Here is a 24,637-nt window from a genome sequence, read left to right as displayed (position 1 = left end):
TGCTTATGATTGAATCATATACTCTTTTTCATTTGGAAATAAGATTCATTATGCTCTAACTATTACATTGTATGGATTGGTAATGTATTTTAGTTTTAGCATTGCACTAGTAGGCTTGGTAGCCATTGCTGATGCTTTCTTGGATGTGGATTTACAACAAAATGCACTTTACAATTGACTATTCACAACAAAATAATTTAGTCATGCTTTTGTAAAACCCTACAAAAAATCTTATTTTTTAATGTTGAAGAAATGCAGAAGCCAAATAGAGAGTTGCCAACACAAAAAGATTAAAAGTACTCATATGTTTGCAAATCATGTAAAAAGGCCAAAGAACAAATGAGTCAAGGTGCAAAACAAGTCAATTTGAAATTGAAATAATATTTTGGGTGCACAAATGTTTGCACAAAAAAACATTTGCGGACCTAAAATATTAGAAATTTTACAAATAAATGGTTATTATTTTTTTTGTAAAATCTCACTATATATATATATATATATATATATATATATATATATATATATATATGTTGAATAAATGTTGAAGTCAAATAAAGAGATGTTAGAATAGAAAGATTAGTAGTAACAATAGTCGAAGAAGAAGATGAAGAAATCCTTTATAGAACCTACTTTGTACAACTTGCTATTCTTTCCTTTATGCCCCTAAGTTGGTCTAGTGGTGAAGAGCTTGTACTCTTGGAAGAAAAGTCACAAGTTCAAATCCTCTAGGGGGTAAGATATGTACACCTTGTTTGTAGTCTAGTAAGGTGCCTCTTGCAAGGAGTACGAAGTAGTCCCATATTACTTAGCAAATATAGAATATTGACTCAAAAAATAGAATGTAAGATATGATATGCCAAAATAAGAAATATTGACTCAAAAAAATAGAATGGAGGATATGACATGACAAAGTAGGGAGCTCAATTAGTTTGAAAAAATTGGTGAGCAACATGCTTTTTGAAAAAAAAAACAACAAAATTAGGGGAGAGTGTTATAAGGGGGGCAAGATGGAGTATGGTGATACATTATATTGATAAATGCATTTTATAGGGACAATAGCCACGCTCTAGAGAGTGGATGGATTTGCTTTGTTCTTTTGGCATTCAAGAACCCCAATTTCCCCACATTCGCTCATGTGAGTATTTTAGCAAGGATAAGGACAATTTTTCAAAGTCGACACACCATTTAAATAATAATTTATCAAAACTGTATAAGATCGATGAGACACGGTAAACAAAAAGCTTAGACAGGGTGGGCCTCAGTTTGGGCTTTTATTCAGATTAAATTCTCCAGGAACTGAATCGGGGTCAAAAGAAGGAAAAAAATAATAATGGCAAACCAAGCTAGTCGATGGGCTTTAAGGTTGGTGCTGCTGGTATTGATTTGCGTTGTAGCATTTTATGTTGGAAGACCTCTCTACTGGAAGCTCTCAGCTACTCTACAGGAGGTTAGGGAGAAGAACTATGATGCCAAGGCCGTGAGGGATGGTAGGATTTTCTAATCTCATATTTTAGCATCTTTCTTCTTTTTCTTGTTTATTTCCTTCTTCGCTTTGCTGAAGTTTTCATAGATCTGGAACCTTTTTGTTTGTAAATTCCATTTGAGATCTGGGCATTTGATAAGAGTACCCATTTTTTATTTGTATAAGACTGTGTTAGTGGTGGTCTATCCATTCCTGAGGGTAATTGACTCCACGGGTGGGGTTCTACGAAAATGCAAATTTTCCGCAGAGAGTCCAAGTCATGATCTTGATTGCCGAAAATTTCGGACACCCATCAGAAGAATCCTTTTAACTGCATGGAGATCGGTACTTATTATGTTGATTAATTCTGTCGGTGGGGTTTATTTGAAATTATATTTTTTGCCAGATGAGGTGAAATCATGACCTCGAGTTTAAGTCACAGTTGTCGATGAGAATAAGTTTCTTGGAACTGCATACGGTATAGAGCTTGGCAATATTTGGGTCACATTTATGGTTGTGTACAGTAAGTTTGAGTCATATTTAAAGGTTTGTAATCATGGTTCACACTAAATAACATTTTCAAGATTTGAGTTATGAGTGATTCTGTTGTCGCTGTGATGTGATCCTAGGCTATGCTCTCACGAGTGTCCCTATCGCATTAACATCCCAGCCACTTAGTAAAAGAATATTATTATCCAAAACAAGGAAGATTTGAAAATAATCTGTAGTTTCTTTTCTAATTAGTTGATCGCTAAGTTACCTGATAAACTTTAGAAACCAGGGAACTTGACTGAGGAACGAGAAGCTCTACCAATCTCTCAGTTCCAGCTCCTTCATCTATTGGTGACTATGTGTGAATGTGATATTAAGTTCAACCAACTGTTAGAAACTGAGTATCAAAATTAGGTAATAAGTTGTGTGATGCTGTTGCGTAGTTAGATCTGCTGTAGTTCTAGTTAAATGGTAATTTTTCTTTTCTTGAATTCTCAAAATACCAGCATATGCTGTTGTACTTTTGTATTAAATCCTATGAATTAATTAGGGCTTCATTTTGGTATCATGAGAAGCACTACCATTGTCCAAGTACCAAGACCTACATCTCTTGGTGAATACATGTAAATATGATATCAAGTCCAACCAACTGTTAGAAACTGAATAAATCAGTTAATAAGTTGTGTGATGCTGTTGTTTAATTAGGTTTGATATAGAACTTGTCAAATGGTTAAATTTGTTACATGTCGTATTTCTTGTATAGAGGCATAATCAAATCATAATGATGAATAAATCATGGTTGTTCCATTACTTTGGTATAAGAGCAGGTGCAAAAAGTCTATCTGAGTCTGCAGCACATGCACGTGTGCTTGTCTTTGATTGATGGGCATGTTGGATGTGTCCATTGATTTACTACTTGGTACCAGTATTTGCAGCTGCTTTGTATGCTTGTTAACTAACCTTGCTCTGATAACACATTCACCAGGCTTTGCAGTTGCTTTGTATGCTTGTTAACTAACCTTGCTTTGCTTCCATGTTACTTTTTGGGACCAACAATTCTGGACACTTCCATTAATTTCCCAATTTGCAGCTGCTTGTACACTTCTTGACTAACCTTGCTTTGACCGTGTTATTTTCTGTGTGCTATTGATTCTGGACATGTCCATTGATTTCTCACTGGGACTAGGCTTTTCAGCTGCTTTGTGCACTTGTGGACTAACATTGTTCTGATACCATGTTATTTTCGATGGACCAGCTGAGACTGAAATTTAGGACTTCCCATGTACATGTTAGGGTCCTCTGCCACCGAGCTGCCTGTACTCTTTGACTGGGGCTTTTTGGTAAGTTCCATATTATGGTTCAGGTCTAGTTCATTTCTCCAATATCAACTTCCCCATGGAAGTGGCATGTCGAAACACAAAAGGGAGTGTGAAAATAGCAGAGGGTATGGAGGATGGGGACAAAGAACAGGGGTGGAGAACATCTTCTTGTAGAACATAGATGCAATATAAGCGTGGTTTTATCCATGAACTCCCAAACCCTGTTTCAAAATGGTGGTGCGGATCTTTGAATCCCATGTCTACTGGTGATTTGTGACAAAACTCACTTATTACATCAGATTGTCAACTTTTTCATGTGGTTAACTTGGGACAAAACCGTTCAGGGCCTTATTCTACAAGGTCTAACCTGTTTGACATCAGGAGCAGTTAACATACATTTCGAGGTTGAATATATTTGCACATCTGATCATACAAAGAAAGTTTGTTGAATTGTATCACAAGTTTAATATTTTTTGTTTGTTGTTTTTGAGCTCCTAAATTCTACAATAATCGATTTTTTCCAGAGTGGCCAGATACGCCCCTGCCCCTCCTGGGCGCTTGTATCCCTGTATCCAATATGGATAGGATATGGTGTGGATACACCTTGGATACTATACCCACACATTGCCCTAAAACCTTGATTTTCCAACCATGCCTGCTACTGTGTGATTTGATTTTTTAAAAAATTTGACATAAGTCTTCCTAACTTAATTTAAATTTTTCGACCATGCAATTTTTTTATTTTTTTCAGTGTAAACAAAACCTACACCAAATGAGGAAGACAAATGAAATGTTTTTATATTTCAGTGACCTATTTTTTTGGGTTATCTTCCAATACAACTTTACTATTTTTTGCATATTATAAATTGTTAAATATAATTATTTATGTAGAAATTATGTTTCTAAATTGCTTTTAAAGTATTGAAAACCTCTTTTAATAACTTAGAAAATTGTGTTAAATATATGTGTATGTGTTTCTTATGAATGTAGTATACAGCCATATCCATATTGGGGGTCTTCAAAAGTGGCCATGCCTGTATCCAATACCGTTTCCGTATCTGTATCTGTGTCTGTATCTGTGTCCATTCAACATTGATTTTTTCAAATGGCACCTTTTGAAAAGAGCTGTGACTGGCTTATTTGTGTTTGCGGCATGTGTTGTTGTGGTGAGGATATTTTAAGAATATTTGTTTGTTGGTGACACCATTTTTCACTATATGGTCTTTTGTGATTGAAGTTTGGTGCTTTAGGATCTGCTGTTATCTGTTCTCACATTACAGATTGTATCGTCTGGATCTTAATTTTCTGATGTTACTATTTGTTTCTACTATTAAGTACTGGTTTGCTACATACTCTGTTTGTTTTCGTCTTGTTTCAACAGGCATTACACAGCTAATGTATTCAGCTCAGAAATCGGTGGGATGGTTCAATGACGAGTCAGATGCAGGAGTGAATGAGAAATCAACCAAGAAACTAGCTAAGAAGGTGGACAAAACCAAAAAGGCGAATTCTCGGAGACTTGCTTATTTGTAGGTAGAAATCAGGGAATTTTACTTAGGGCAAGAGGCTTAGAGAATTGGATTGATTCTAAATGGGAGAGGGGTGCTGTTGCTTTTTGAATAATGGTGGGGGTAAGTAGTTTCTATTTAATGGCTCTTAGAACTGTTGATTTTGTAAACAAGGATAAACTATATGATAAATGTAAAGCTCTAATAGTATATATTCTTATGAATGCATAAAGCTTGATTATATTTAAAATCTTGTACTTGAAACCTTTTTTTGCATTGCCATTACAAAATGTACTTTAGTTGAACATGTTAAGGGGTCTCAACAAACGATTTTAAGTAATTTAGAGATTTACCATTAGTATGCTAAACAGTCCGATCACATAATTTTGTGTATAGATTTTGTAGGGCATTGAGCTTTCTTTCAGCAAAAAGAGCAAAATAGTTGAGGGGAATATAGCTGCTGCTGATTATTTTCACTGGCCAAAGCTTTATCTATCTTTCGAGTGATAAGAGACTTAAAATTTAAATGGATCATACTATACTGGCACATCTGTCCACTCTATGGAATGGCAGAGGATTACTCCAAAAAAAAGGATAAATTTCACGTTATGTAAAGTGTATGGATGTGCCAGGATGGTTGATTAGGATTTTAATCACTACTCAGTTTGCCACAAGAGTCCATATTTGAGTCGGCACTCATTTTCTTTTTACAATTCTTGTATGTGGCTCCATAATGCGTTGGGTTGGTAGCATTACATTCATTCTGGATGCAACTGTAGTAGTGCATGCTAGGGGTGGCGAACTGTGTGAGCTCCGGGAACTCCTCTAGTGTCCGGGGCTAAAACCTAGATTAATGTAATAAGGGTATGCAAGTGTTGATTTCTGAGCGTCACCTGCTAAAAAAGTATTTTATCTTACAGAAAAGTTTAGACTGGCATTGCCATGGGACATATTATTTGGGAATTTGCAACTTATTATGAATGTCAAGCACTCTGTTTACCAGATTTGTATTCACAATTTCATAATTAAATTAAAGCCAAAACTTGCAATCGATGAATTGGATTCCTTCAATGATAATAGGAGGAAATGCCTTTCCTTTTTCTGTGCCTTACAAACAGATCATAAGTTGAATGTTAAACGTTGTCCTTGAGCTGAATATCAGATTCCTTTTTTCTTCAGGTCTCAATTCTATCTTAATTCATGTTACAAGTTCTGTAATATCCAAGGCTGGTAGCACTATATACATTCCAATATAATCTATTTCTTCCGGAGGAAGAATAGACAACAATTTGGTCTGAAATGTTTGCTGGGGGTTATATTCTAAAGTTAATTCGACAATCTACATTCTAGGAATCACAAACTGTTTGAATTTAGATCTAGAAATGAATTTTTTCAAAGGATTTGGATTTAATGCACTTCTTTTATATAGTCACTCAGCTTTTAACAAAGGGGATCTTTAAGTACTTGACCTTCTATTACATTTCTGAAGTATCAATATCTGGAATTTCTCTCATTTTAATTCACCTTCTGTGGGCTGTACTATAGGTAACTCATACATTCCTTAAAGACTCGCCTCATTAATTCTTTCAACACCATATGGAACAGCAGTGAATCTTTGGAACTCAGCCATTCTGTTGAAGAGTGAGAAGTCGGGACAACGTAGAGTATACTTACAAGGGTTTAACGAGGGAGAAAGAAAGCTTTAAAGCTTGTTAACAAAGACATAACAAAGAACTGATAATAGATTTTCTCAGATCTCAACACTAGGGTGAAACCCTACACAGACAAACTCTTCGCTCTCTAGATGACTGATTCAAAATACTTTACCAAAAAGATAGATACATTGATAATGGCTTCCCAAAAGACTTATCAGAGGTTCTGATACCAAACTTATAATTTTTAGAGTTTTAGAACAAACAGCAGTGGAGGCTGTAGGTCGAATTGGCTACTGCTTCTAGCAGACCATTTCTCACATGGTTCTGCACTAATCATTCCACAAATTAGAGATTTCTTCAAATATGCTGGTACAGAACATGTCAATCCTGATCATCAGTTAAGTCAAGATGTTGTCACATGAATTATTGCCAAGCTAAAGTTAAAGTAGGAATCTTTCTTTTCCCCACGATTACTGTATGACAGTGATCTCTAAGTTGCCATAATTTTTGAAAAACAGATAAAATTCTTCCTAAAGGGATTACCAGAGATTTTATGCGTTAACTGGAAACGAAAAAAATAAGTATCAGGGTCATGGAAATTGGCACTATGGCTCTACCATTTTTCAGTAAAATTAAATAGCAGCAATGGGCTGGCAAACTTAATTGTTATTTATATCATGTATTATAATACAGAGTTGGATGATAATTGAATGAAATAGTAACATCCTATAAAATATTTCTGCATAGATGAGTCTTTGGTGAAATTTTTAAGTCACTAAAAATAGTAGTCACATGACCCAAAAATCTACCTTAGAATGCAGCAAAAACCAGAGTTAGCTGTCAGTGTGATTTTGTATGTTCTGATTAACAGCCAAATTAGTTGCCAATATGATTTACTGCCCTCCTATAACCCCGACATGCCTCTATAACCCCGATATGTTAAATATTAAAGCACTGTAACTGCAACCTTTGGATAAATTGGCATGCACCAAAAGTTCCGCAAGAGCAAAATAATACTAATCCTTGTTTAGTTCAGGCACGGGGAATAATTTTGGTACTAAAATAACTGTTTATATAGACTCTAGTTTTCTTTGATAGTCAAACTTGCCAAAAATGCTCATATTTTGTTGGTTGCCCATTAGAGGAGTGCTAGTATGGTTGCCTCATGCAGTATGCAGCAAGGAGTTTTTTTAACAATTCATAAGAGGGGATACTAATGGCATCATTGGGCCTTCTAATGAAACAGATTTCTATAAACACCTTCAATATAGTAGTGGAGTTGTTTTATCTCCAATTCTTGGACAAACATTTATCACTTTTCTTTGTCACAGCTACTGCAGACAAGAAATTTCTCACTATCTTTTATTTTATTTTATGTTCTTTTTCTCCTGTATATAAACCTCCTGTTATGTGTGACCATTATCCCCTTAATCCTCCATGACTCTATCTCGTCTGTTATTGTATTTTAATTTTCCCTAAAATACATTCAAGGGCATCCTTATTCGCTTCATTTGTGTTCAGTATCCTTGTAACCCCATTTTTCATGTCTACACCCGACGCTTCACTAAAATCAAATCTAATTCTGCGTCAATCCTCTTTCACATTGTACTATCTGTGTCCATCATGCCCTTATTATCAGACTTGAACTATGCTCGTTTCTCTCATGTCTCTATTTTGTGTTGAACAGAACAATTTTTATGTGGTTTTGATTATTGTAAACATACTTTTCATCCATGCAAAACCTGCCTAGCTTTTTATTCTCTCATCTAGATACATGCCTATATGTGAAATTTTAAGTGTCCGTATACATTTCATTTCTATGCATCTTTTCTTTCTTTTCCAGTTTCCATCAGAGAGGTCTTGATGTTACCACCGACCGGTTTATTCCTATAATTTCTGTACTGACTGTCATCTCAGCAAAACGCACTATTTATCCACCATCCCTTATGATAATTTTGGCGGAAAGGTGGTTTAGTTTTTGAAGAGCTATAAATCTAAAATAGAGTATGGCAAGCATTTACACAACTAATTGTTATCGATTTTAGATCGGTGATGTTCAAGCCAGAATTTACCCATAAATGATGCTTTTATGCTGACCATTTTTTCAATTGAATGAAGGTTTGAGAATTTTCATTGATTTGCATATTTGTTTGTTTTATTTGCTTGTCCTAATGACAAATGCGTATGCCCATGCTATTTCTTATTTAGTTTTGTATCTATTATGAAAAAACAACTTAATAAATTTACTTATTTTTAAATTATTTTTAAAGAGGGGTAACGCTTTTGACCTGGAGCTATGAATTGGTGAGGTCACAAATGGACGATTTCATCCCCAGTTAAACATTCAACAATGTCATCCCAGTAAGGTTTGAACCTTTATGTGTTGGTTAACAGATCTGTCTTTTTAAAGTAAATGATTTCAATGACTTTATTTTGGCTCAAATGCAAAGACACATCGTTATCAAACAACTGAATAAATTATTAATTAATTGCTTAATAAATGAAATTATATTCTCACAGAAAATAATAATCAGACGTTAATTTAAACACACAGACTCAGTCATCAACATCAATAAACTTCACATTCAAATTAACATGCACACAGCCTTGTCAAACCCTTCAAAATGAGCAAATTTTTATTACTTCCTCCTGATCGTGTCTCGCTATCACGCTACAATTCGATGGGGATAAAACATTCGGACCCTTTCAATGTCTTTTGTTTGCATATTTAAAGTTTATATAATTAAAAGTTTTATACAATTAAAACATTATAAACTTTTAAAGTTCAAATAAAACATGTGGCCATTAGTGAGGTGGCGAGTTTGGTGAACCCTCATCTACTCTGTCCACAGGGACTTGTTTTGCAGCTACTACTCTCGCCCAAAGAGCTTTGTTGTCATGGATGTTTTCAAATCTTAACAGTGAAATTGGCTAGATGGCCCTCATACCATGATAGAGGTGCACCAATTCTTCCCAACTTCTTCATGTTATCTTTGCAAAAAGCTTTCTCATCTGACAATGCATCTATAATCTTCTAAAATTCCTCCTTTAGTTCATCTATTGTTGCATCACGTGCATTGTCTTTCTTACTCAATCGACATTCAATTTTTGAAAATTTCTTTGAGGAGATCAGCATGAACATGGTTGCATTCTTTTAATATCTCCTTGATATTTTGCTTTAAGGAGTTCTTCCACTCATGATTTTTCTCCACATGATGCGTTTGGGGTCATACCTTGGACAATTTGCTTTACTGCTATTTCCATGTTTAGGATTTTTTTTTAGTTCTTGATCAACTTGCAACTAGAGATTCAGTATTTATGGCATTTCTCATTAAAATTAAATCATCACACTTTTTTGAGTTGCTTAATAAATGTAGGCCCTTTGGTCTTCAAATCTTTCATTCCTAAGTAATTTTGCCATAAGAGCTATCCTTTTGCACCTTATTCACCATCTCTTTCGCAGCTGGGTCAAAAGAGGCACTTGCTTGACTGATTGGTTGAGGTGAGGGATCCACCAAAGAATTCAAGCAGCTGATGAGCAATTCCACAACTTTCTTCAACTCATTTTTAATTTGTTTAATTTTCATGTAGAAGCTGTTGCCTGAAAAGTATGTACATCCCCATCTTTACTATGGGGTCCCAAATGAGTCCCAAATGAATTTTGTCAAGTTGTAGTCAGTTGTTGTAGCGTGACTTGGTTCCTCTTGAGCACATACATGTGCAATCTCTAAAGAAATGCCTTGTGCCATTGTCTTCCATCAGCCATGATGTGGTCTTCAACTTTTTGGGCTTAGGAGTCCCTTATAGTAATTGCCCCACAATATTATCATCAGGCAAACTTATTGGCACTAATTTTATTTTTTATTTTTTTTACATGGTGTTCTCCAATCACGAAGGAGAGGAAGGAGTACCTATGGCTTGAGTATTTGATTGAGAATCAAGAGATGAAAATTGCAAGGCTCTTCTCAATGGAGGTTTTCTAGTTACATTTTGTAAATTAAAAGGAAAAGGAGGGGATTTACCCTTTAGAGCATCTTATTGTTTATATTTTGAGGACTTTGAGAAGAGTCAGGCTAAGTCCCAGATGAATCAAGATTGATCTCTTCTACCTCTACTTGTTCATTACTTTTTTCTTGCTCTTTGTCCTTATCCTTCTCCACTTATTTCTCTACCTCACTGCGCTTAGGTGGGCCATCCCCACATGTATTTTTAGGGCTTTTCCTTTTCTCAAGAGGCTCTTCTCCATCTCCTCCTCCTGTCGGTGTAGATACCTATTGGGTAGAGGGCAAGACAATGGTTGATGAGGCCTTTGCTTGACTAGGATTACCCCGTCCTCCTTTTTGCCCTCCTTTGGTATATAACTTTGAGGCTTCAACCTTTTTCTTGGCAAGACAAATTTGAGTCCTTTTTAAGACTATGACAATTCTCGTCTCAAAGTCCTTTGGTTCCTTGAGGTTCCAATCTATTGGCAAAATGGGTTGCATTTGCATATGGTTGACATAGATTGGATTGTCTAGATTTGATTCATCATCATCAATGTCATAATTATCTCAATTGAGCTTGAAAGTTACAATTTTCTTGAGTGTCATCTTCATCCAATTCCTTTACCAAACATCATAATTACCAATGTTAGGAAATATTGCTTCAAAAGCAATTTCATTTAATCTATTTTCTACACAACCCAGGAGAGAAAAACATGCATACAAGCTTATAGAATAACCATCATGCATAGATCAAGTAGAAAACCTTGAAGAGGAAAAAACCTAGCCTCCAAAAGCATCCATACTCCATCTTATTATTCACCAATAAATCAATATTCCATGTGTCTAAGCATGAATGCACACATCCCATGCCATGTTTCACATATGCAACCCTCATAAAGACTCAATAATGGCAGCCCACTCAACCAACCAACTTTAATCACCAAGCATGTGCTTGCTTATATAGAAGCAAGCTCACACAAATACAAACAAGTGGTAAAGTAAAACCATGTGACTCAAAACCATTGACCCTACATTTAATATCAGGTACTAAGTTTTCATTTTATTAATATTTCTCCAATGTTAAAATATAATATATTTCTCCAATGTAAAACCCACATTAAATATATTCCCTATGTTACAATACAACACAAAGTGGCCCCAAGAATGATAACTCCTAGTGATGCACATCCATCTAGGTTCCCCTGGGTGCACCACAAAAGATATATCATGTCTACCAATCAATGCTCATATCAAGGAGTGATAAGTAATCAAAACTTGAAGTACTAGGAACAATCACAATGATCCATACACAAAACCCAAATAGCCACATACTCTCTCACAATATGTCACCACCCACCCAATCGTGTACCATGAATCTCATGGAAGAAACTATAGAATAAAGAGAGGAAACCTGCATAACATAACATGTCCTACCAACACTTCAAAGAAGCAAAACACACACACACACACACACACACACACACACACACACACACTGTAATGCCCGCCAAAATACCCTAGAGAAATAAACCAAAATCTACTAACAAAAAGAGAGATTTTATTTTTTCTTTTAAGATAACCATTACAACTATGCTATTACTAGTATTTATTAATGCAACGTTACTACCATTATTCATCAATGCATCGCTAACTATATACATGAATACATAAATCAACAAGAATATAACCATATAATCATATTATGCAAGCGAAACATATATTTAATCATTAACAAAACTACATAATAAAACCATATAATGCATCTCCATTCCCTAGGGTATCTCGAACACCACTACTTGATATTAAACTAACACATCACATATCCATCTAGAACACCATATACTATCATCCAACTAAACATTTACTTCCCATCCAACTATGATAAAACATTAACACATATGTATAACTCTATTCCCTTTCATACTCTTTCTAAGGTTCATTTTTAAGTACCAATTGAATATTTCTAATACCCGTCTTTACTCATTTGAACACTTAACACATCATGAAACTAAATGTATTTATCCTTCTTTTACTAATGGTATTCAATTATTTTCTTAAGCACAACTCATCAAGAATACTATCCATAGCCATATGCAAGATCATAGCAACAAGTACTTATCTACATCCAAATAGAATTCAAATATACTAAACAGGTTCGAGAGTCGTACGATTCTACAAGAATAAATACAATCTAATATTTCAATCCCCTAATTTAAACATAGGATTTCATTCTCAACATGATAAACATATATGTATAACGTGAACCACATACCAATACATCATCTTATAACAATAACAATAGCATAGTTCTTCTATATCAAGTTCATTTACATAAGAGCACATGGAGCAAGCTCATAGTCTCTTTGCTACATCCCATCTTAATAATACAAGTTACATAGACACATATTCATATTCCTCATTTACAAGACATCGTAATATGGTAACATCTCTAATACATAGAAATCAACCAAAGGACAACTGTATAATAAAGAGCCATATTTCCATATGAATCACAACGACTCCCTTAACTTCCATATCTCAAGATATCTAATATTGGAGATTGACATCTTTCAAATCAAGACATATATGATAATTAACATTATCACTACTATCCACAAAATTTACTCAAGACATAGCATACATATCTCTAAATCATTTAATTCCTTTCTAATCAAGAATGACATCTACAATTAGAATATCTAGTTACAACAATCTTATTCAATACATTTCATTCAGAAATCATCTTACTACATGTTCTATAATACATGATATCAATTCTAATTACATGAATATGCTCCAAGAATCCAAGCTCATGATGAGATACTATAGATCCAAATCCACGCACACTAACATCCAAGAAGAATATCCCAACGGTAGAAGACATCAAACCACCCGACCATGTGGAACCAAATGGGAACCACCCCCTGTGCTAGGAGATGACATAAGGTTCCAACTCACATTCAAGACCTAAGATGACACCTAACAACCATAAGATACAACATGACACTACAAGACTCCAACATAAGAATATAACATCAAAATACATCACATGGCTAAATCAAAACAATCAACCTCTAGAGGCATAATTCAACAAATCAAGACTTATGGATAATGGACTCATGTGGGGTAGAGTGTCATCACATGCTAACCTCATGTGGCATCCGTCTCCACCTTGGAGTTACTCAAGGGAGATCGGGTATACCGCTCCAACGGTCTTCCCAATCTAGGATCCCAAAACCATCTCCCTGGGTCCATCCAATTGGGGCATACAACATCATATTCTTAATTTTAATTAGGTGAATTCCTAAATACCCAACCTACTAATTAATTATTAATAATGTTATCACTTGCAAATTAAACCATAAACTCTTCATGTGGTTCCATAAGTCTAGATCCCCTTCCTAGAGATCTAGTACTCATAACCTAGGTCCAACACAAGCAAGAGCCCACTCTCCCAAACACGAATCAAGACCATAGGGTAAAAAACATAACAAGGTACATCTTACAACAACATGAAACTCAACATGGGAAGCATCCAAAAGTCAATACAAAACTAATACAACTGAATCACAAAGATAGCCATCAACATACAACCAATAGCCACTTAACAAGGACCAAGCCATAAGCTCGTAATGCAAAACTGCAATAATAAAGAGAGCCTCAAGAATGCCAAATACACATAAATAGGGGAAATACATGAATCCAATAATATAGAATGATCCTCCACAGTGAGGCACAACATAACCTCTCGCGGGAGCTACAATTAACCATCCTCAACAATAAGGAATCCCTCAACTTGCTGAAGCAACATATCAAAACCTCAATGGACAAGCACAACTTGCCAGAGCCCAAATGGATTCACACATATCACAAATAAATGACATAGTGCCCCAAAATCATCAAACATAACAAAACAAGCCTCTAGAAGTAGAGAAATCAACTGAGGGACTCAAAACCAACCTAGAAATCTGTTGACACTACTTTGGCGCTATTGAAGTCCATAGTAGCACTATTGTAACAAGGGACCAACTCACGAAAAACAGAATACAAAGATATTCAAATTTGTCCAGATTCGGACACGAGCCTTACAATGGCATAAATACGACCAAGAAGTCACTAAAAGCCAATAAGAAACCAAAACAAAGCCTTGTTAAGGCCAACAATACAACCCATCCAAGAAATCTAACTTATACTAGCAATAATTTGCATAGAAAAGATTACAAACATAGCCACTCCAGATCCAATCAAACAAAATGGACACAAGACAGGGTATGCAACAACAAATAAACCTCACAAAACCAACCATTATTACAATGCATTCACAAGCAACTTATAATCAACATATTAACAACACAAATGCCCTTTTTCGACAATACAACACACACAGATTCATAAAATCATATATAAATATTTTCCCCAAAATATTACTCCCAATTACTGATAATAGAATAATCATTCATTCCCAAATCTCCCCAAACAATCTTTTAGTAGTCACGAAGAAAACAACTCTTTTCAAAAATTAAAATGCAAGAATGGAAAAAGATCTCCAACTTAGAAGTAGAGTGATGGTAATGCATTCGTAGAAGAGAAAAAATCCAAACCAATAAGCTTTCCAAAATTCAACCCAACCAAACAATTCTCCCTCCAAGCAATTCTAGAATCCAAAAGTCGCAGAAAGATATCCAGAAGCACACACCCACAAAAATGCTCACAAAGCCAATAAATAGAATCTCATTCAAAACTACAAAAAAAATTGCCAATCAAAATATTCCAATAAAATATATTCTATACCAAACCTTCCACCAAAAATCGAGGTAAGAATATAAAATAATACTATTTACTTACCCTCAAATCTCAACCAATAAAATAATAAGGTAGGTATAAACATAATATTTAATTACTCAATTAATAACAAGATAATGTAATAATAATATAATAAACAATAATAAAAAATTAGAGTCCAATAAAATAAATCAAAGACAATATAAATAAATGCTCCAATTAAATATAAAACCACAATTAACATAAATAAATAAACAAATAACTAAATAATATTATCCTCACAATCACAACTCCCAAGAGGGCCAATCATAACAAGGGGTAGGTATACGAATAATAGCAAATAAATAAAACAACAATGCAAATAAACAAATAAATAATCAAAACAATAAATAATTAGATAAACAATAAATAAATAAATAAATAATCATTAAAGAAGATAAATGTGTAGACAAACATAAATACCCATCCAGTAATGAATATTTACTATTTTTTGATTAATAAACCCACTAGCCAACAATTAATTAAATTAACATTTAATTAATTTCTCCTCAACCATTCTCCTATTAATTAAATAAATTATTTAATTTATTTGAATTAATTCATTATACCAAATTCAAATCAATTAAATAAATAAATCCTATTTATTTAATTTAGTCCCCTTTCCTCTTTTAAATAAATAGTAAACATTTATTTAAAATCACTAAACAAATCCCCCCACTTGCATTCTCCTACAAATGCAAGTTGCAACTACAATTGAAATAAATTAATTTTATTTTAATTAAAATCTTATTTTTCCTCACTCACCAAACCCACTTGCAATCCTAAATCCCCTTCTGGACTCTTCTAACCATTCCTAATTAGCCTAATCCCATCCCCTAATTATTGTCACATTCCTAAGCAACTTGAAGTCACTTCTCAAAGCCTTCAAAGTCTTTGAAAAACATTTAATGCTTTATGTGTTCAACAAGCTAACCCCTAAAGTCTTCCAAACCACTAATGACTCTTACATGACTATTAATGGCTCTTACATAATCATTTATGGTTAAATCCACTTGCTCCCATGGTTAGAGACTTTGCCTCTAACTCAACCCTCATTTAACCCATGGGTCTCTTTAAACATTTATTGCTTTGACCATGGTTATTCCCACTAACTCTTGCACAAGAGTTTATCCATTGGATAAAGGCATTATTCCTTGAATAATGAATTTATTCATTCAACTCAACATTAACCTTACCTCCCAAGTTAACCCTCAAGTCATGTCAAACATTTAATGCTTATTCCCTCTCCTCTCAACCCATCTCTTGTTGACATTTGTCATCCTGGGATTGGGTTGAAAGTGTTCACATGGATCTTAAGCCCTTCAATCCTGACCCTTGTTGAGATTACTCAATCTCAACCCTCCATTGCTCCATTTTACCTATAAATAGAGCTCATTTCTTCATACTCCAGATTCTGAAAACTTGTATGCATTTAACCTATAGTGAATTTTAGAGAGCATTTAGCATAAGTATTTACATTTACTTTTTTGGACTAAAATCAACACTAGATTAGATAATATCTCATTTTAGCTTGTTCATGTTTGCATTTTCATGAACTTTTATTCACAATCTTGAACCTCCATAAGACACCATAATAGTGCAAAAAGCTACTAAGAGCTACACTCATTTGGGAACTTTGAGAGGAGAGGAACAAGGGAGGAGAAGCTACAAGCATGGTGGAAGACATTTGGAGATGTCTTAGAGCATTTATTTTCTTTGTTAAGCTCTCTATTTTGCTTTTAGTGTCTCTCTTGATATGCTTGCTTAGGATAGTGTTTGATTTCTGATTTTCTAACACTAACAATTGGTTTCTTGCTTGTTTGTTGGTGTTTGTTATCCTAACCATCCTTTTTGCAGTGCATCATAAAAAATAATCCAATAAATCAAAAGCTCAAATAATAAATCAAAACCAATATAAATAAATAATAAATAGCCAATAAATAGATGAGCCAAAAATAAATAAATAGATAAACAATAAACAAATAATTAAATATACAGATACATATAAATGCTCTAGCCAATATAAGTTAAACTCAATACTATAAATATCTCTCACATACATATAAAATAATCAAATAAATAATAAATAAATAAATGGATGTGCTGATAAACTTAAATACTCAACTAATATAATTCCACCAATTAATTATTAATTAATTATAAATTCCCATAAAACAAATATGTATAAATATATTCTATTCGTACTAACCATTATTTTATGATTTACGACAATGGACTATATGTAGTAATTGATTAATTAATTTCCACAATTCCAAATTACCAACAAAATATAAATCCATAAAATAAACATTAATGAGTAATAATTTTCCAATGATGATAATAATCACATATTAATATTAAATATTAATGTCATCCATTGATTTAATTTAATATTTATAAACTATATAAACCGATTAATTATTAATTAATAAATAATCACAAACTCACAAGACAACTTGACATAAGGTTGAACAATATACCACATGACACATACCACCAACTCAAGCCAAGACACTAATTGACAAGGGTATCAACTTAAGCCTAGAGTATGAGAGGGAAACACATGCCATCTCCAACAACTTGCTATTGGGATAAAGACACACTCAGACTTGTGAGACCAAGTGGAGTCGATGTCTTGTACCTGCAATCTTGTATCCACCACTAAACACAATACAACATATATACAATACATATACATCATAAATGATCAAGCAAGTGATAGAGAATCGTAACATCATATCGTGCTCAAATTGAGTGGTATGACATCGTCTCTAATCACAAAGACAATAGAAGACAATCACAAACATCGTAGCATCAACACAGTCATCATAATCATAGAGTAGGGTTAGCGTAATCATAATGTCATCAAAATCCCATAAGAAATACAATCCACCATGAATAATGATCAAATATAGATCCATCATCATATCCAATACAATCATGAAATAGGGTTAGTACATAACATGATACCATCAAATCATCATAAAGTAGACCAAGCTAGATTAATATATTTCTTTGATGTACAAAAGACAAGATAAATCAGGAAGGGTCACTACATCACACACACACACACATGCACACACACGCACATGTTAAGTAACACTTAAAAGCTTTGTCAATTTATATGCTTGTTGGATTTGCATAAGATGGTTGCACATATATGTATATATAATTGATAAATCATTAATATACACACACACTTGAAGTATAATAAAGAAGAAATAATAATCAAAACAATACAAGAAGACTGCAAGCATGATAAAGCCAAATTTCTCAACAAAACTGAGAGCAACCATACTAAACAAGATCAATGGAGATAGGAGGACAATGAAGACAAGCCCATGGAATATGTGAATGGTATAATCTAATTTAGTTTATTGTTTTACATGTTCTTTGGTTCTTCATTGGTTTTATGTTGGATTTCTTTGTAAGTCTAGGATTTTAGTGTTTGAATTCAATTTAGATTTACAATATTAGAGTATCCAAATTCAACATAAACAAAAATTAATTCAAATATTACTCAACTTAGTCCTTCAACTCAAAATTTAGTTAAAACATGCAATTATAATCAGAAACACAATATCAAGAAAGGAATTAACTAATCAATTACTGGAAACAAGATTTGCTCTATATTTTATGCGTAAAACCCTAACTGTCTCTGCAAGTTTGCTAAGACCTCAATTTAGCAATCTCTCATGAATGGCAGAACTTCTATGACTTGAAAGGGTCTTGCAGATTCTCTTATTAGCTTGGAACGGTTACTACCTCAACAACTTTAGCCATTTCACCATTAATTCCAGCTCATGTGTGAAAGGTTTTTCATATTTGTAACCATTTGTTGCCTTTGAATGCATGACGTTGATCCACAACGATTGCACGAGAATGAACAACTAGGACTAAAAGATCAGACACCTTATATCCTTCGTTAAGCCATGCCACTATCTTGGGCCCACCCTGGAACACATCCTTGTCATGTAATATCAAAGGCGTGACTAAGACCTGGCAACTTCGATGCTCCAAGGCTCCGCTCCAATCAAACTGCTCCACTACACTCGGAAGTGCCTCAAACTTTCAAATGGGCTCATCATGCATGGAATGAGCCGCGTGCTCCAGAGGCCTATTAGCTCTGACATGTCAGAGGGTTTTGGAGACCTTCTAGTTGTTGATTTGGTCCTTTAGGAAATGTGAAAAATGAAAATGCGAACTTGAGGATAAAAAGGAACCGAACATGCAAGTCGCTAGGAAAAGGGGCTGCTAACTGACGAGACATTGATGACACGTAGTCAAATAAAAATTGGGAACCTTCTGTTGTTGGTCACCACTAAAACATAAAACAAGGGTAAGGACTAAAAGACATATTGCAAGCCAAGGGTTTAGGTTTAAAGAACTTCCATGGTTTAAGACAAAGACCAAACTAGAAATGCAAAGGACAATTCAGGCTCGATTTTGATGTACTGCCAAGCTCCTCTTCCTAAGGGAAGGAAACTTGTTCAATGTAAGTGGATCTATCAATCAGAATTTACAACAGATGAGTCAATTGATAAGCATACGACTCACTTGGTAGCAAAAAGATTCTCTTGAATTCTTGAGATTGACTACTATGAGAATTTTGCACTAGTTGCTAAGATGAATTCCATTCAACTTTTCCATGCTATACTTGCAACACATTGTTGGGAAGTTCATTAGATGGATGCAAAGAGTACCTTTCTTCATGGTGACCTTCAAGAGGAAATCTACATGGAGGAGCTACAAGGGTTTGTTCAGGATCCCTCATTTGTGTGGCAATTTCAAAAGTCTAGATTCATGACCTCAAATAGGCTCTTGGAGCTCTGTATGCCTAGATGGACTTATTTCTTCTAACAGTTTGTTTCACTCGATGCCATTTTGATCCGAACATATACATTTTATATTAGGATGACACTCTCATATTTTTGGTTCTCTATGTTGATGATTTGTTGATCACAGGGAGTCACTCATCTACCATCAAGACAGTGAAAACTGCTCTACATGATAGATTTATAATGTCAAACCTAGGTCTTTTGCATTACTTCTTGAGACTAAAGTTGCTCAGTCATCTTGAGGTATCTTCCTTAGACAACCAAAGTATGCACTTGATATTCTTTCCATATTTTGCATGGTTGATTGTAAGCCTACACCAACTCCATTTTTGTCAAGGGTCAAACTTGAGGCTAAGTGTTCTTCACCCTTGGTTGATGACACTTTATACTAGTAGCCTTTTGGGAGTCTCATCTACTTGACTCATACGAGATCCAACATTTCATATGTTGTGTAAAATGATCTTTCAATTCATGTAGGAGCCACATGAGCTACATTAGAAAACAACTTAGTGGATCCTCCACTACATTCAAGGTGCCCCCAACTATGTAATTCAATATGAAACAGACATGCATATTGAATTGGTGGCATATACAAACTCGAATTGGGCAGGTGATTCTTCGAATAGCAAGTCTACTTCAAGATATTGCTTCTCACTTGGTTCCAGTCTAGTTTGTTGGTCGAACAAGAAGTAGTTTGCAATCTCTTTTATCAATTGTGGCTAGTATCAAGGCGACCAATGAGGATATCTGGCTTCAAAATATTCTCATTGAGTTTGGTATTCCATTCAAAAATCCTACCATCATCTTTTGTGATAATCAGAGTGCTATATAGATCTCAAGAAATCCAGTTCATCACTAGAGAATGAAACACATTGAGATACATGTGCACCACATTCGGGAGTAGATTTGGGAAGTTATCATTGATCTTAAGTATTATTCTACATTGGAGAAGACTACATACATCTTCACCAAACCTTTCACCAAAAACAAGTTCCTTCATTTCCAAGTTTTTCTTGGTGTGTAACAGTCATCTACTTCAAGTGGGGCTTCTTAGTCCCTCTCTCTCTCTCTCTCTCTCTCTCTCTCTCTCTCTCTCTCTACTTTGTTGGGGGCATTTTATCTCTCCATTTAGGGGGGTATTCCTTTTATTGGGGGCTTCTTCTTTTGGGGGGGGGATCTCTATGTACATGGGCAACAAACATAGCCTCATTTGTTGGGACCCATCTTTTCATCCACCTAAGCTATTCTTAAGCGAGGTGTTAGTGTAGGTTTTTTATTTTATTTATGTTAGGGGTATTTATTTCTCCTACACTTTATTTAAGCTTGCTTAGGTTATTAGGAGTGGTTAATACGAGGACACATGATGAAATACTTCAATTACACGTGTCACTCTCTCTCACACATAGGTAATTGAGTTACACCACCTCTCATAATCACTATTTTGTCATTACCTAAGTAGGTTATTGAGTAGTTGGGTTTCTCAGCCTCTTTTAGCTTTATGTGCGACCTTTCATAACTCCTTTCCTATCTTCAAGTAAAGAGTTTGTGCCACATGTTTTGGCATTTACCTAGTAGATAAAACCTCCCACTTTTATGGGGAGTAGGAGATAAGCACCTCTTGGATATATATGCCCTTATTTTTCTATGTATTCAACATTCTCCTCTCACCTTCACTAGTTTAGTGATAGCTCAATGAGAGTAGTGAGAGTCTTCTACAATTTCTCATCTTATCTCTATTTTTCTCTATTTCATATTTCTCTTCATTCAACCATTTTGATCTTTAATCATCTATTCTTGGAGTTGCATGTCTAATGATCAACATTGAATCCTGGCATGATTCTCCCTTCGCATAGAATATAACAAAATTTAATTTCTATATCTAAAATGAATGATTTAGGGGTGCATGCTACTTTTGAAAAGAGTGGTTGCTAGAGGGTAATAGATGTGGCACCCTATTTATACTTGATGCTTCTACTTTATATAACTCTATTAATGTAAGTGATAGCCCTATATATTGTAAGTTATGACACCACAAAATAGGTCTTATTGTTGAAAAGGGTCTCAAAACCCTCATAATTAAAAATATGGTTCATGGTTTGCTATGTTACTCTAATGATTTTGATTTTTGTGAACATTGTGTGTATAAAAAGAAAAATATAGAAGTACTAGGGCTAAACAACTTTTGGAGGTAATTCATAGTGGTGTCTTTGGTCCTATAAATGTACCATTTATTGGAAAGTATAGACTACTATGTTTCCTTTATTGATGATTATTCTAGATTTCATGGGCTTACTTTCTAAAGTAGTTTTTGTTTTGTTTTTCCTATATTTATATAATTTAAAATAGTTTTTGAGAAACAAGCAAATAATGGTGGTGAATTTTATTCTAGAGTCTTTGATGACTATTATAAACATGCAAGAACTCTTAGGTAAAAAACAACTCCATTACCCCACAACAAAATATAGTGGCAGAGGATGGGTAAGACTTTAATGGGTAGAGCTAGAAGCATATTGATTAGTACAAAGATTGAACAATGTTTTTGGGTTGTTCAAGTAGTTCAGACTAATTGTTATCTAGTTGACAAGTCACCTACTTCCGCTCTTGTTGATAAAAATCCCTATTAGGTATGGATATTTAAACTGTTGGCATTTGCATGAAGATTGCATTAATGATATGTTATGTTGTCATTGATGTCAATTGAACTGGTAATGATATTGTTGTAATATTGTTACTATAACCGGTAGGAAGAATTTGTGAGGAGAACCAGTAACCGGTGTAATGGTGTAAACCTTATCTATTGTTGTAACCAGTAAACCCTGTATGCGGGAAAAGTGGGTCGATAGAATTCAATATGTGAAAATATTCTAAAAGGACTTGTCCACGCACACACACAGGACTTCTTGGTGCAAGCTATGGAGTCATGACGTATAACTCAGCTTCCCAAGGTTGGTCCCATGGTTCTCTATCCTACAATGTCCCTCAAACCAATGTTTTTGCTCTCAGATCACTGAGCAAAAGGGTTTAGGGATGGCAAATGCAAGAACGAGGGATGCTTTGATAGATTTTAGAATGAAATGCATCTTAAGCTATACATGATCTTAGAAATGCAATAAACTAGATGATAAGATTGACAAGGTTAGTATGAGTACTATCCTATCATGATATATTTAGTCTATGATTGAGCTAAATGATAAAAAAAGTATTCTAAACATGCATATTTAGACTAATTTCTAGTTAAAGAGAGGCTAAAATGATGAGCATAAAAATGATATATGAAAGCTTGAATGTATTTGAGCATAAGTGTGATACTACAAATTTTGAAGGATATTTTAAATGGAGGAATGAGAGCTCTATTTATAGCAAAAACAGGGCAATGGATGGTCAGGATTGAAAGATTCAATCAAGGGTTGAGTTTGAAAGTTGGGGATCCATGTGCACAATTTGCACCAATGAAATGGTGACAAGTGTCAACATAGGGTTGGGTTGAGAGAAGGGGTTGGAGGCATAAAATGCCTGAGAAGACCTTATGGTTATCTAGAAGGTAAGGGTCAAGCCTAAATTAGGCTTACCCATTGGATTAAGAGTTAATCCAAGGATAAACCTTTGTGCAAATGATTTAAGAGATAATCATGGTCAAAGCATTAAAGTCCTGATGATACCCTTGGGTTGGATGAAGGTTGAGTTAAAAGAAATAATTTAACCATGTAAGAGGGTTTGAGTTAACCATTAATGGTTATTGAAGACTTTGGGGAATTAAGTGGTTGGAGACTTGAAGCCTTTAATGGTTATCAAAGACTTTGAGGCTTTTAAAAAGTGACCTCCCTTTGCTTAGGGATGTGACAAAGTTTAGAAGATGGGTTAGGCTAATTAGAAACGATTAGAAGAGTCTAGAAGAATTTAGGAATAGGTTTTTAGAATGCAAGTGGGAGATGTAGGATTTTGCAAGTGGATGGAGGGATAATAGGATTTAATTGAATTAAATGATTTATTCAATTTGGTTGTAATTTGGGGAGATTAAATAAATTAGATTTATTCAATTTTAGGATAACTATTTAATTAAATTTGAATTTAATTAAAAGTGGATAGTGGGAATTTAATTGAATAAAATGATTTATTCATTAAATGGGCATGGTGAATTTAATTTAAATAAATTGAGTAATTTACTTAATTTAAATAGAAGAATGTGGGTAATTTAATTAAATTGGATTTAATTAAATAGAGAAATGAACATAAAATATTCATTTAGGAATATGGTCATTTTTATACGTCTACAAACCCTACCAGTTGTTTTTGTTAAACCCTAACCGATTAAGGTTGTTGAATTGGTTATGTTGATTTATGATCTGATATTGAGCGGTAATGATGGTGACACGTATGGTCATTGTATGAAGACAAGTTCAAAATGTTTTGGCCCATTGTTTGTCTAGGGAATCAACAAATGTATTGCATCTAATGCAAAGCGTGTGATGAGTTACTGAGCTCGATGAAGTAGTAATCAAGGAGCCATTGAGGTTTTCTTGATTGATGTGTAGAGATTGCTATGTAATCCAATAGTCATA

The 24,637-nt window shown here is 34.4% G+C and overlaps 1 protein-coding gene across 1 annotated transcript; it reads left to right on the top strand.

The window, feature by feature from the left end:
• The first annotated feature begins 1,125 nt into the window (after positions 1-1,125).
• LOC131045281 (uncharacterized) lies at positions 1,126-5,024 on the top strand. The gene is made up of 2 exons (XM_057978839.2): positions 1,126-1,487; positions 4,655-5,024. The coding sequence occupies exons 1-2, from the start codon at positions 1,331-1,333 to the stop codon at positions 4,804-4,806; spliced, it is 309 nt and encodes a 102-aa protein (XP_057834822.1). The 5' UTR covers positions 1,126-1,330; the 3' UTR covers positions 4,807-5,024.
• Positions 5,025-24,637: the final 19,613 nt, after the last annotated feature.

This window comes from Cryptomeria japonica, chromosome 9 (genome assembly GCF_030272615.1).
Source record: "Cryptomeria japonica chromosome 9, Sugi_1.0, whole genome shotgun sequence".
NCBI lineage: Eukaryota > Viridiplantae > Streptophyta > Pinopsida > Cupressales > Cupressaceae > Cryptomeria > Cryptomeria japonica.
This window is presented reverse-complemented; position numbering and strand designations above follow the sequence as displayed.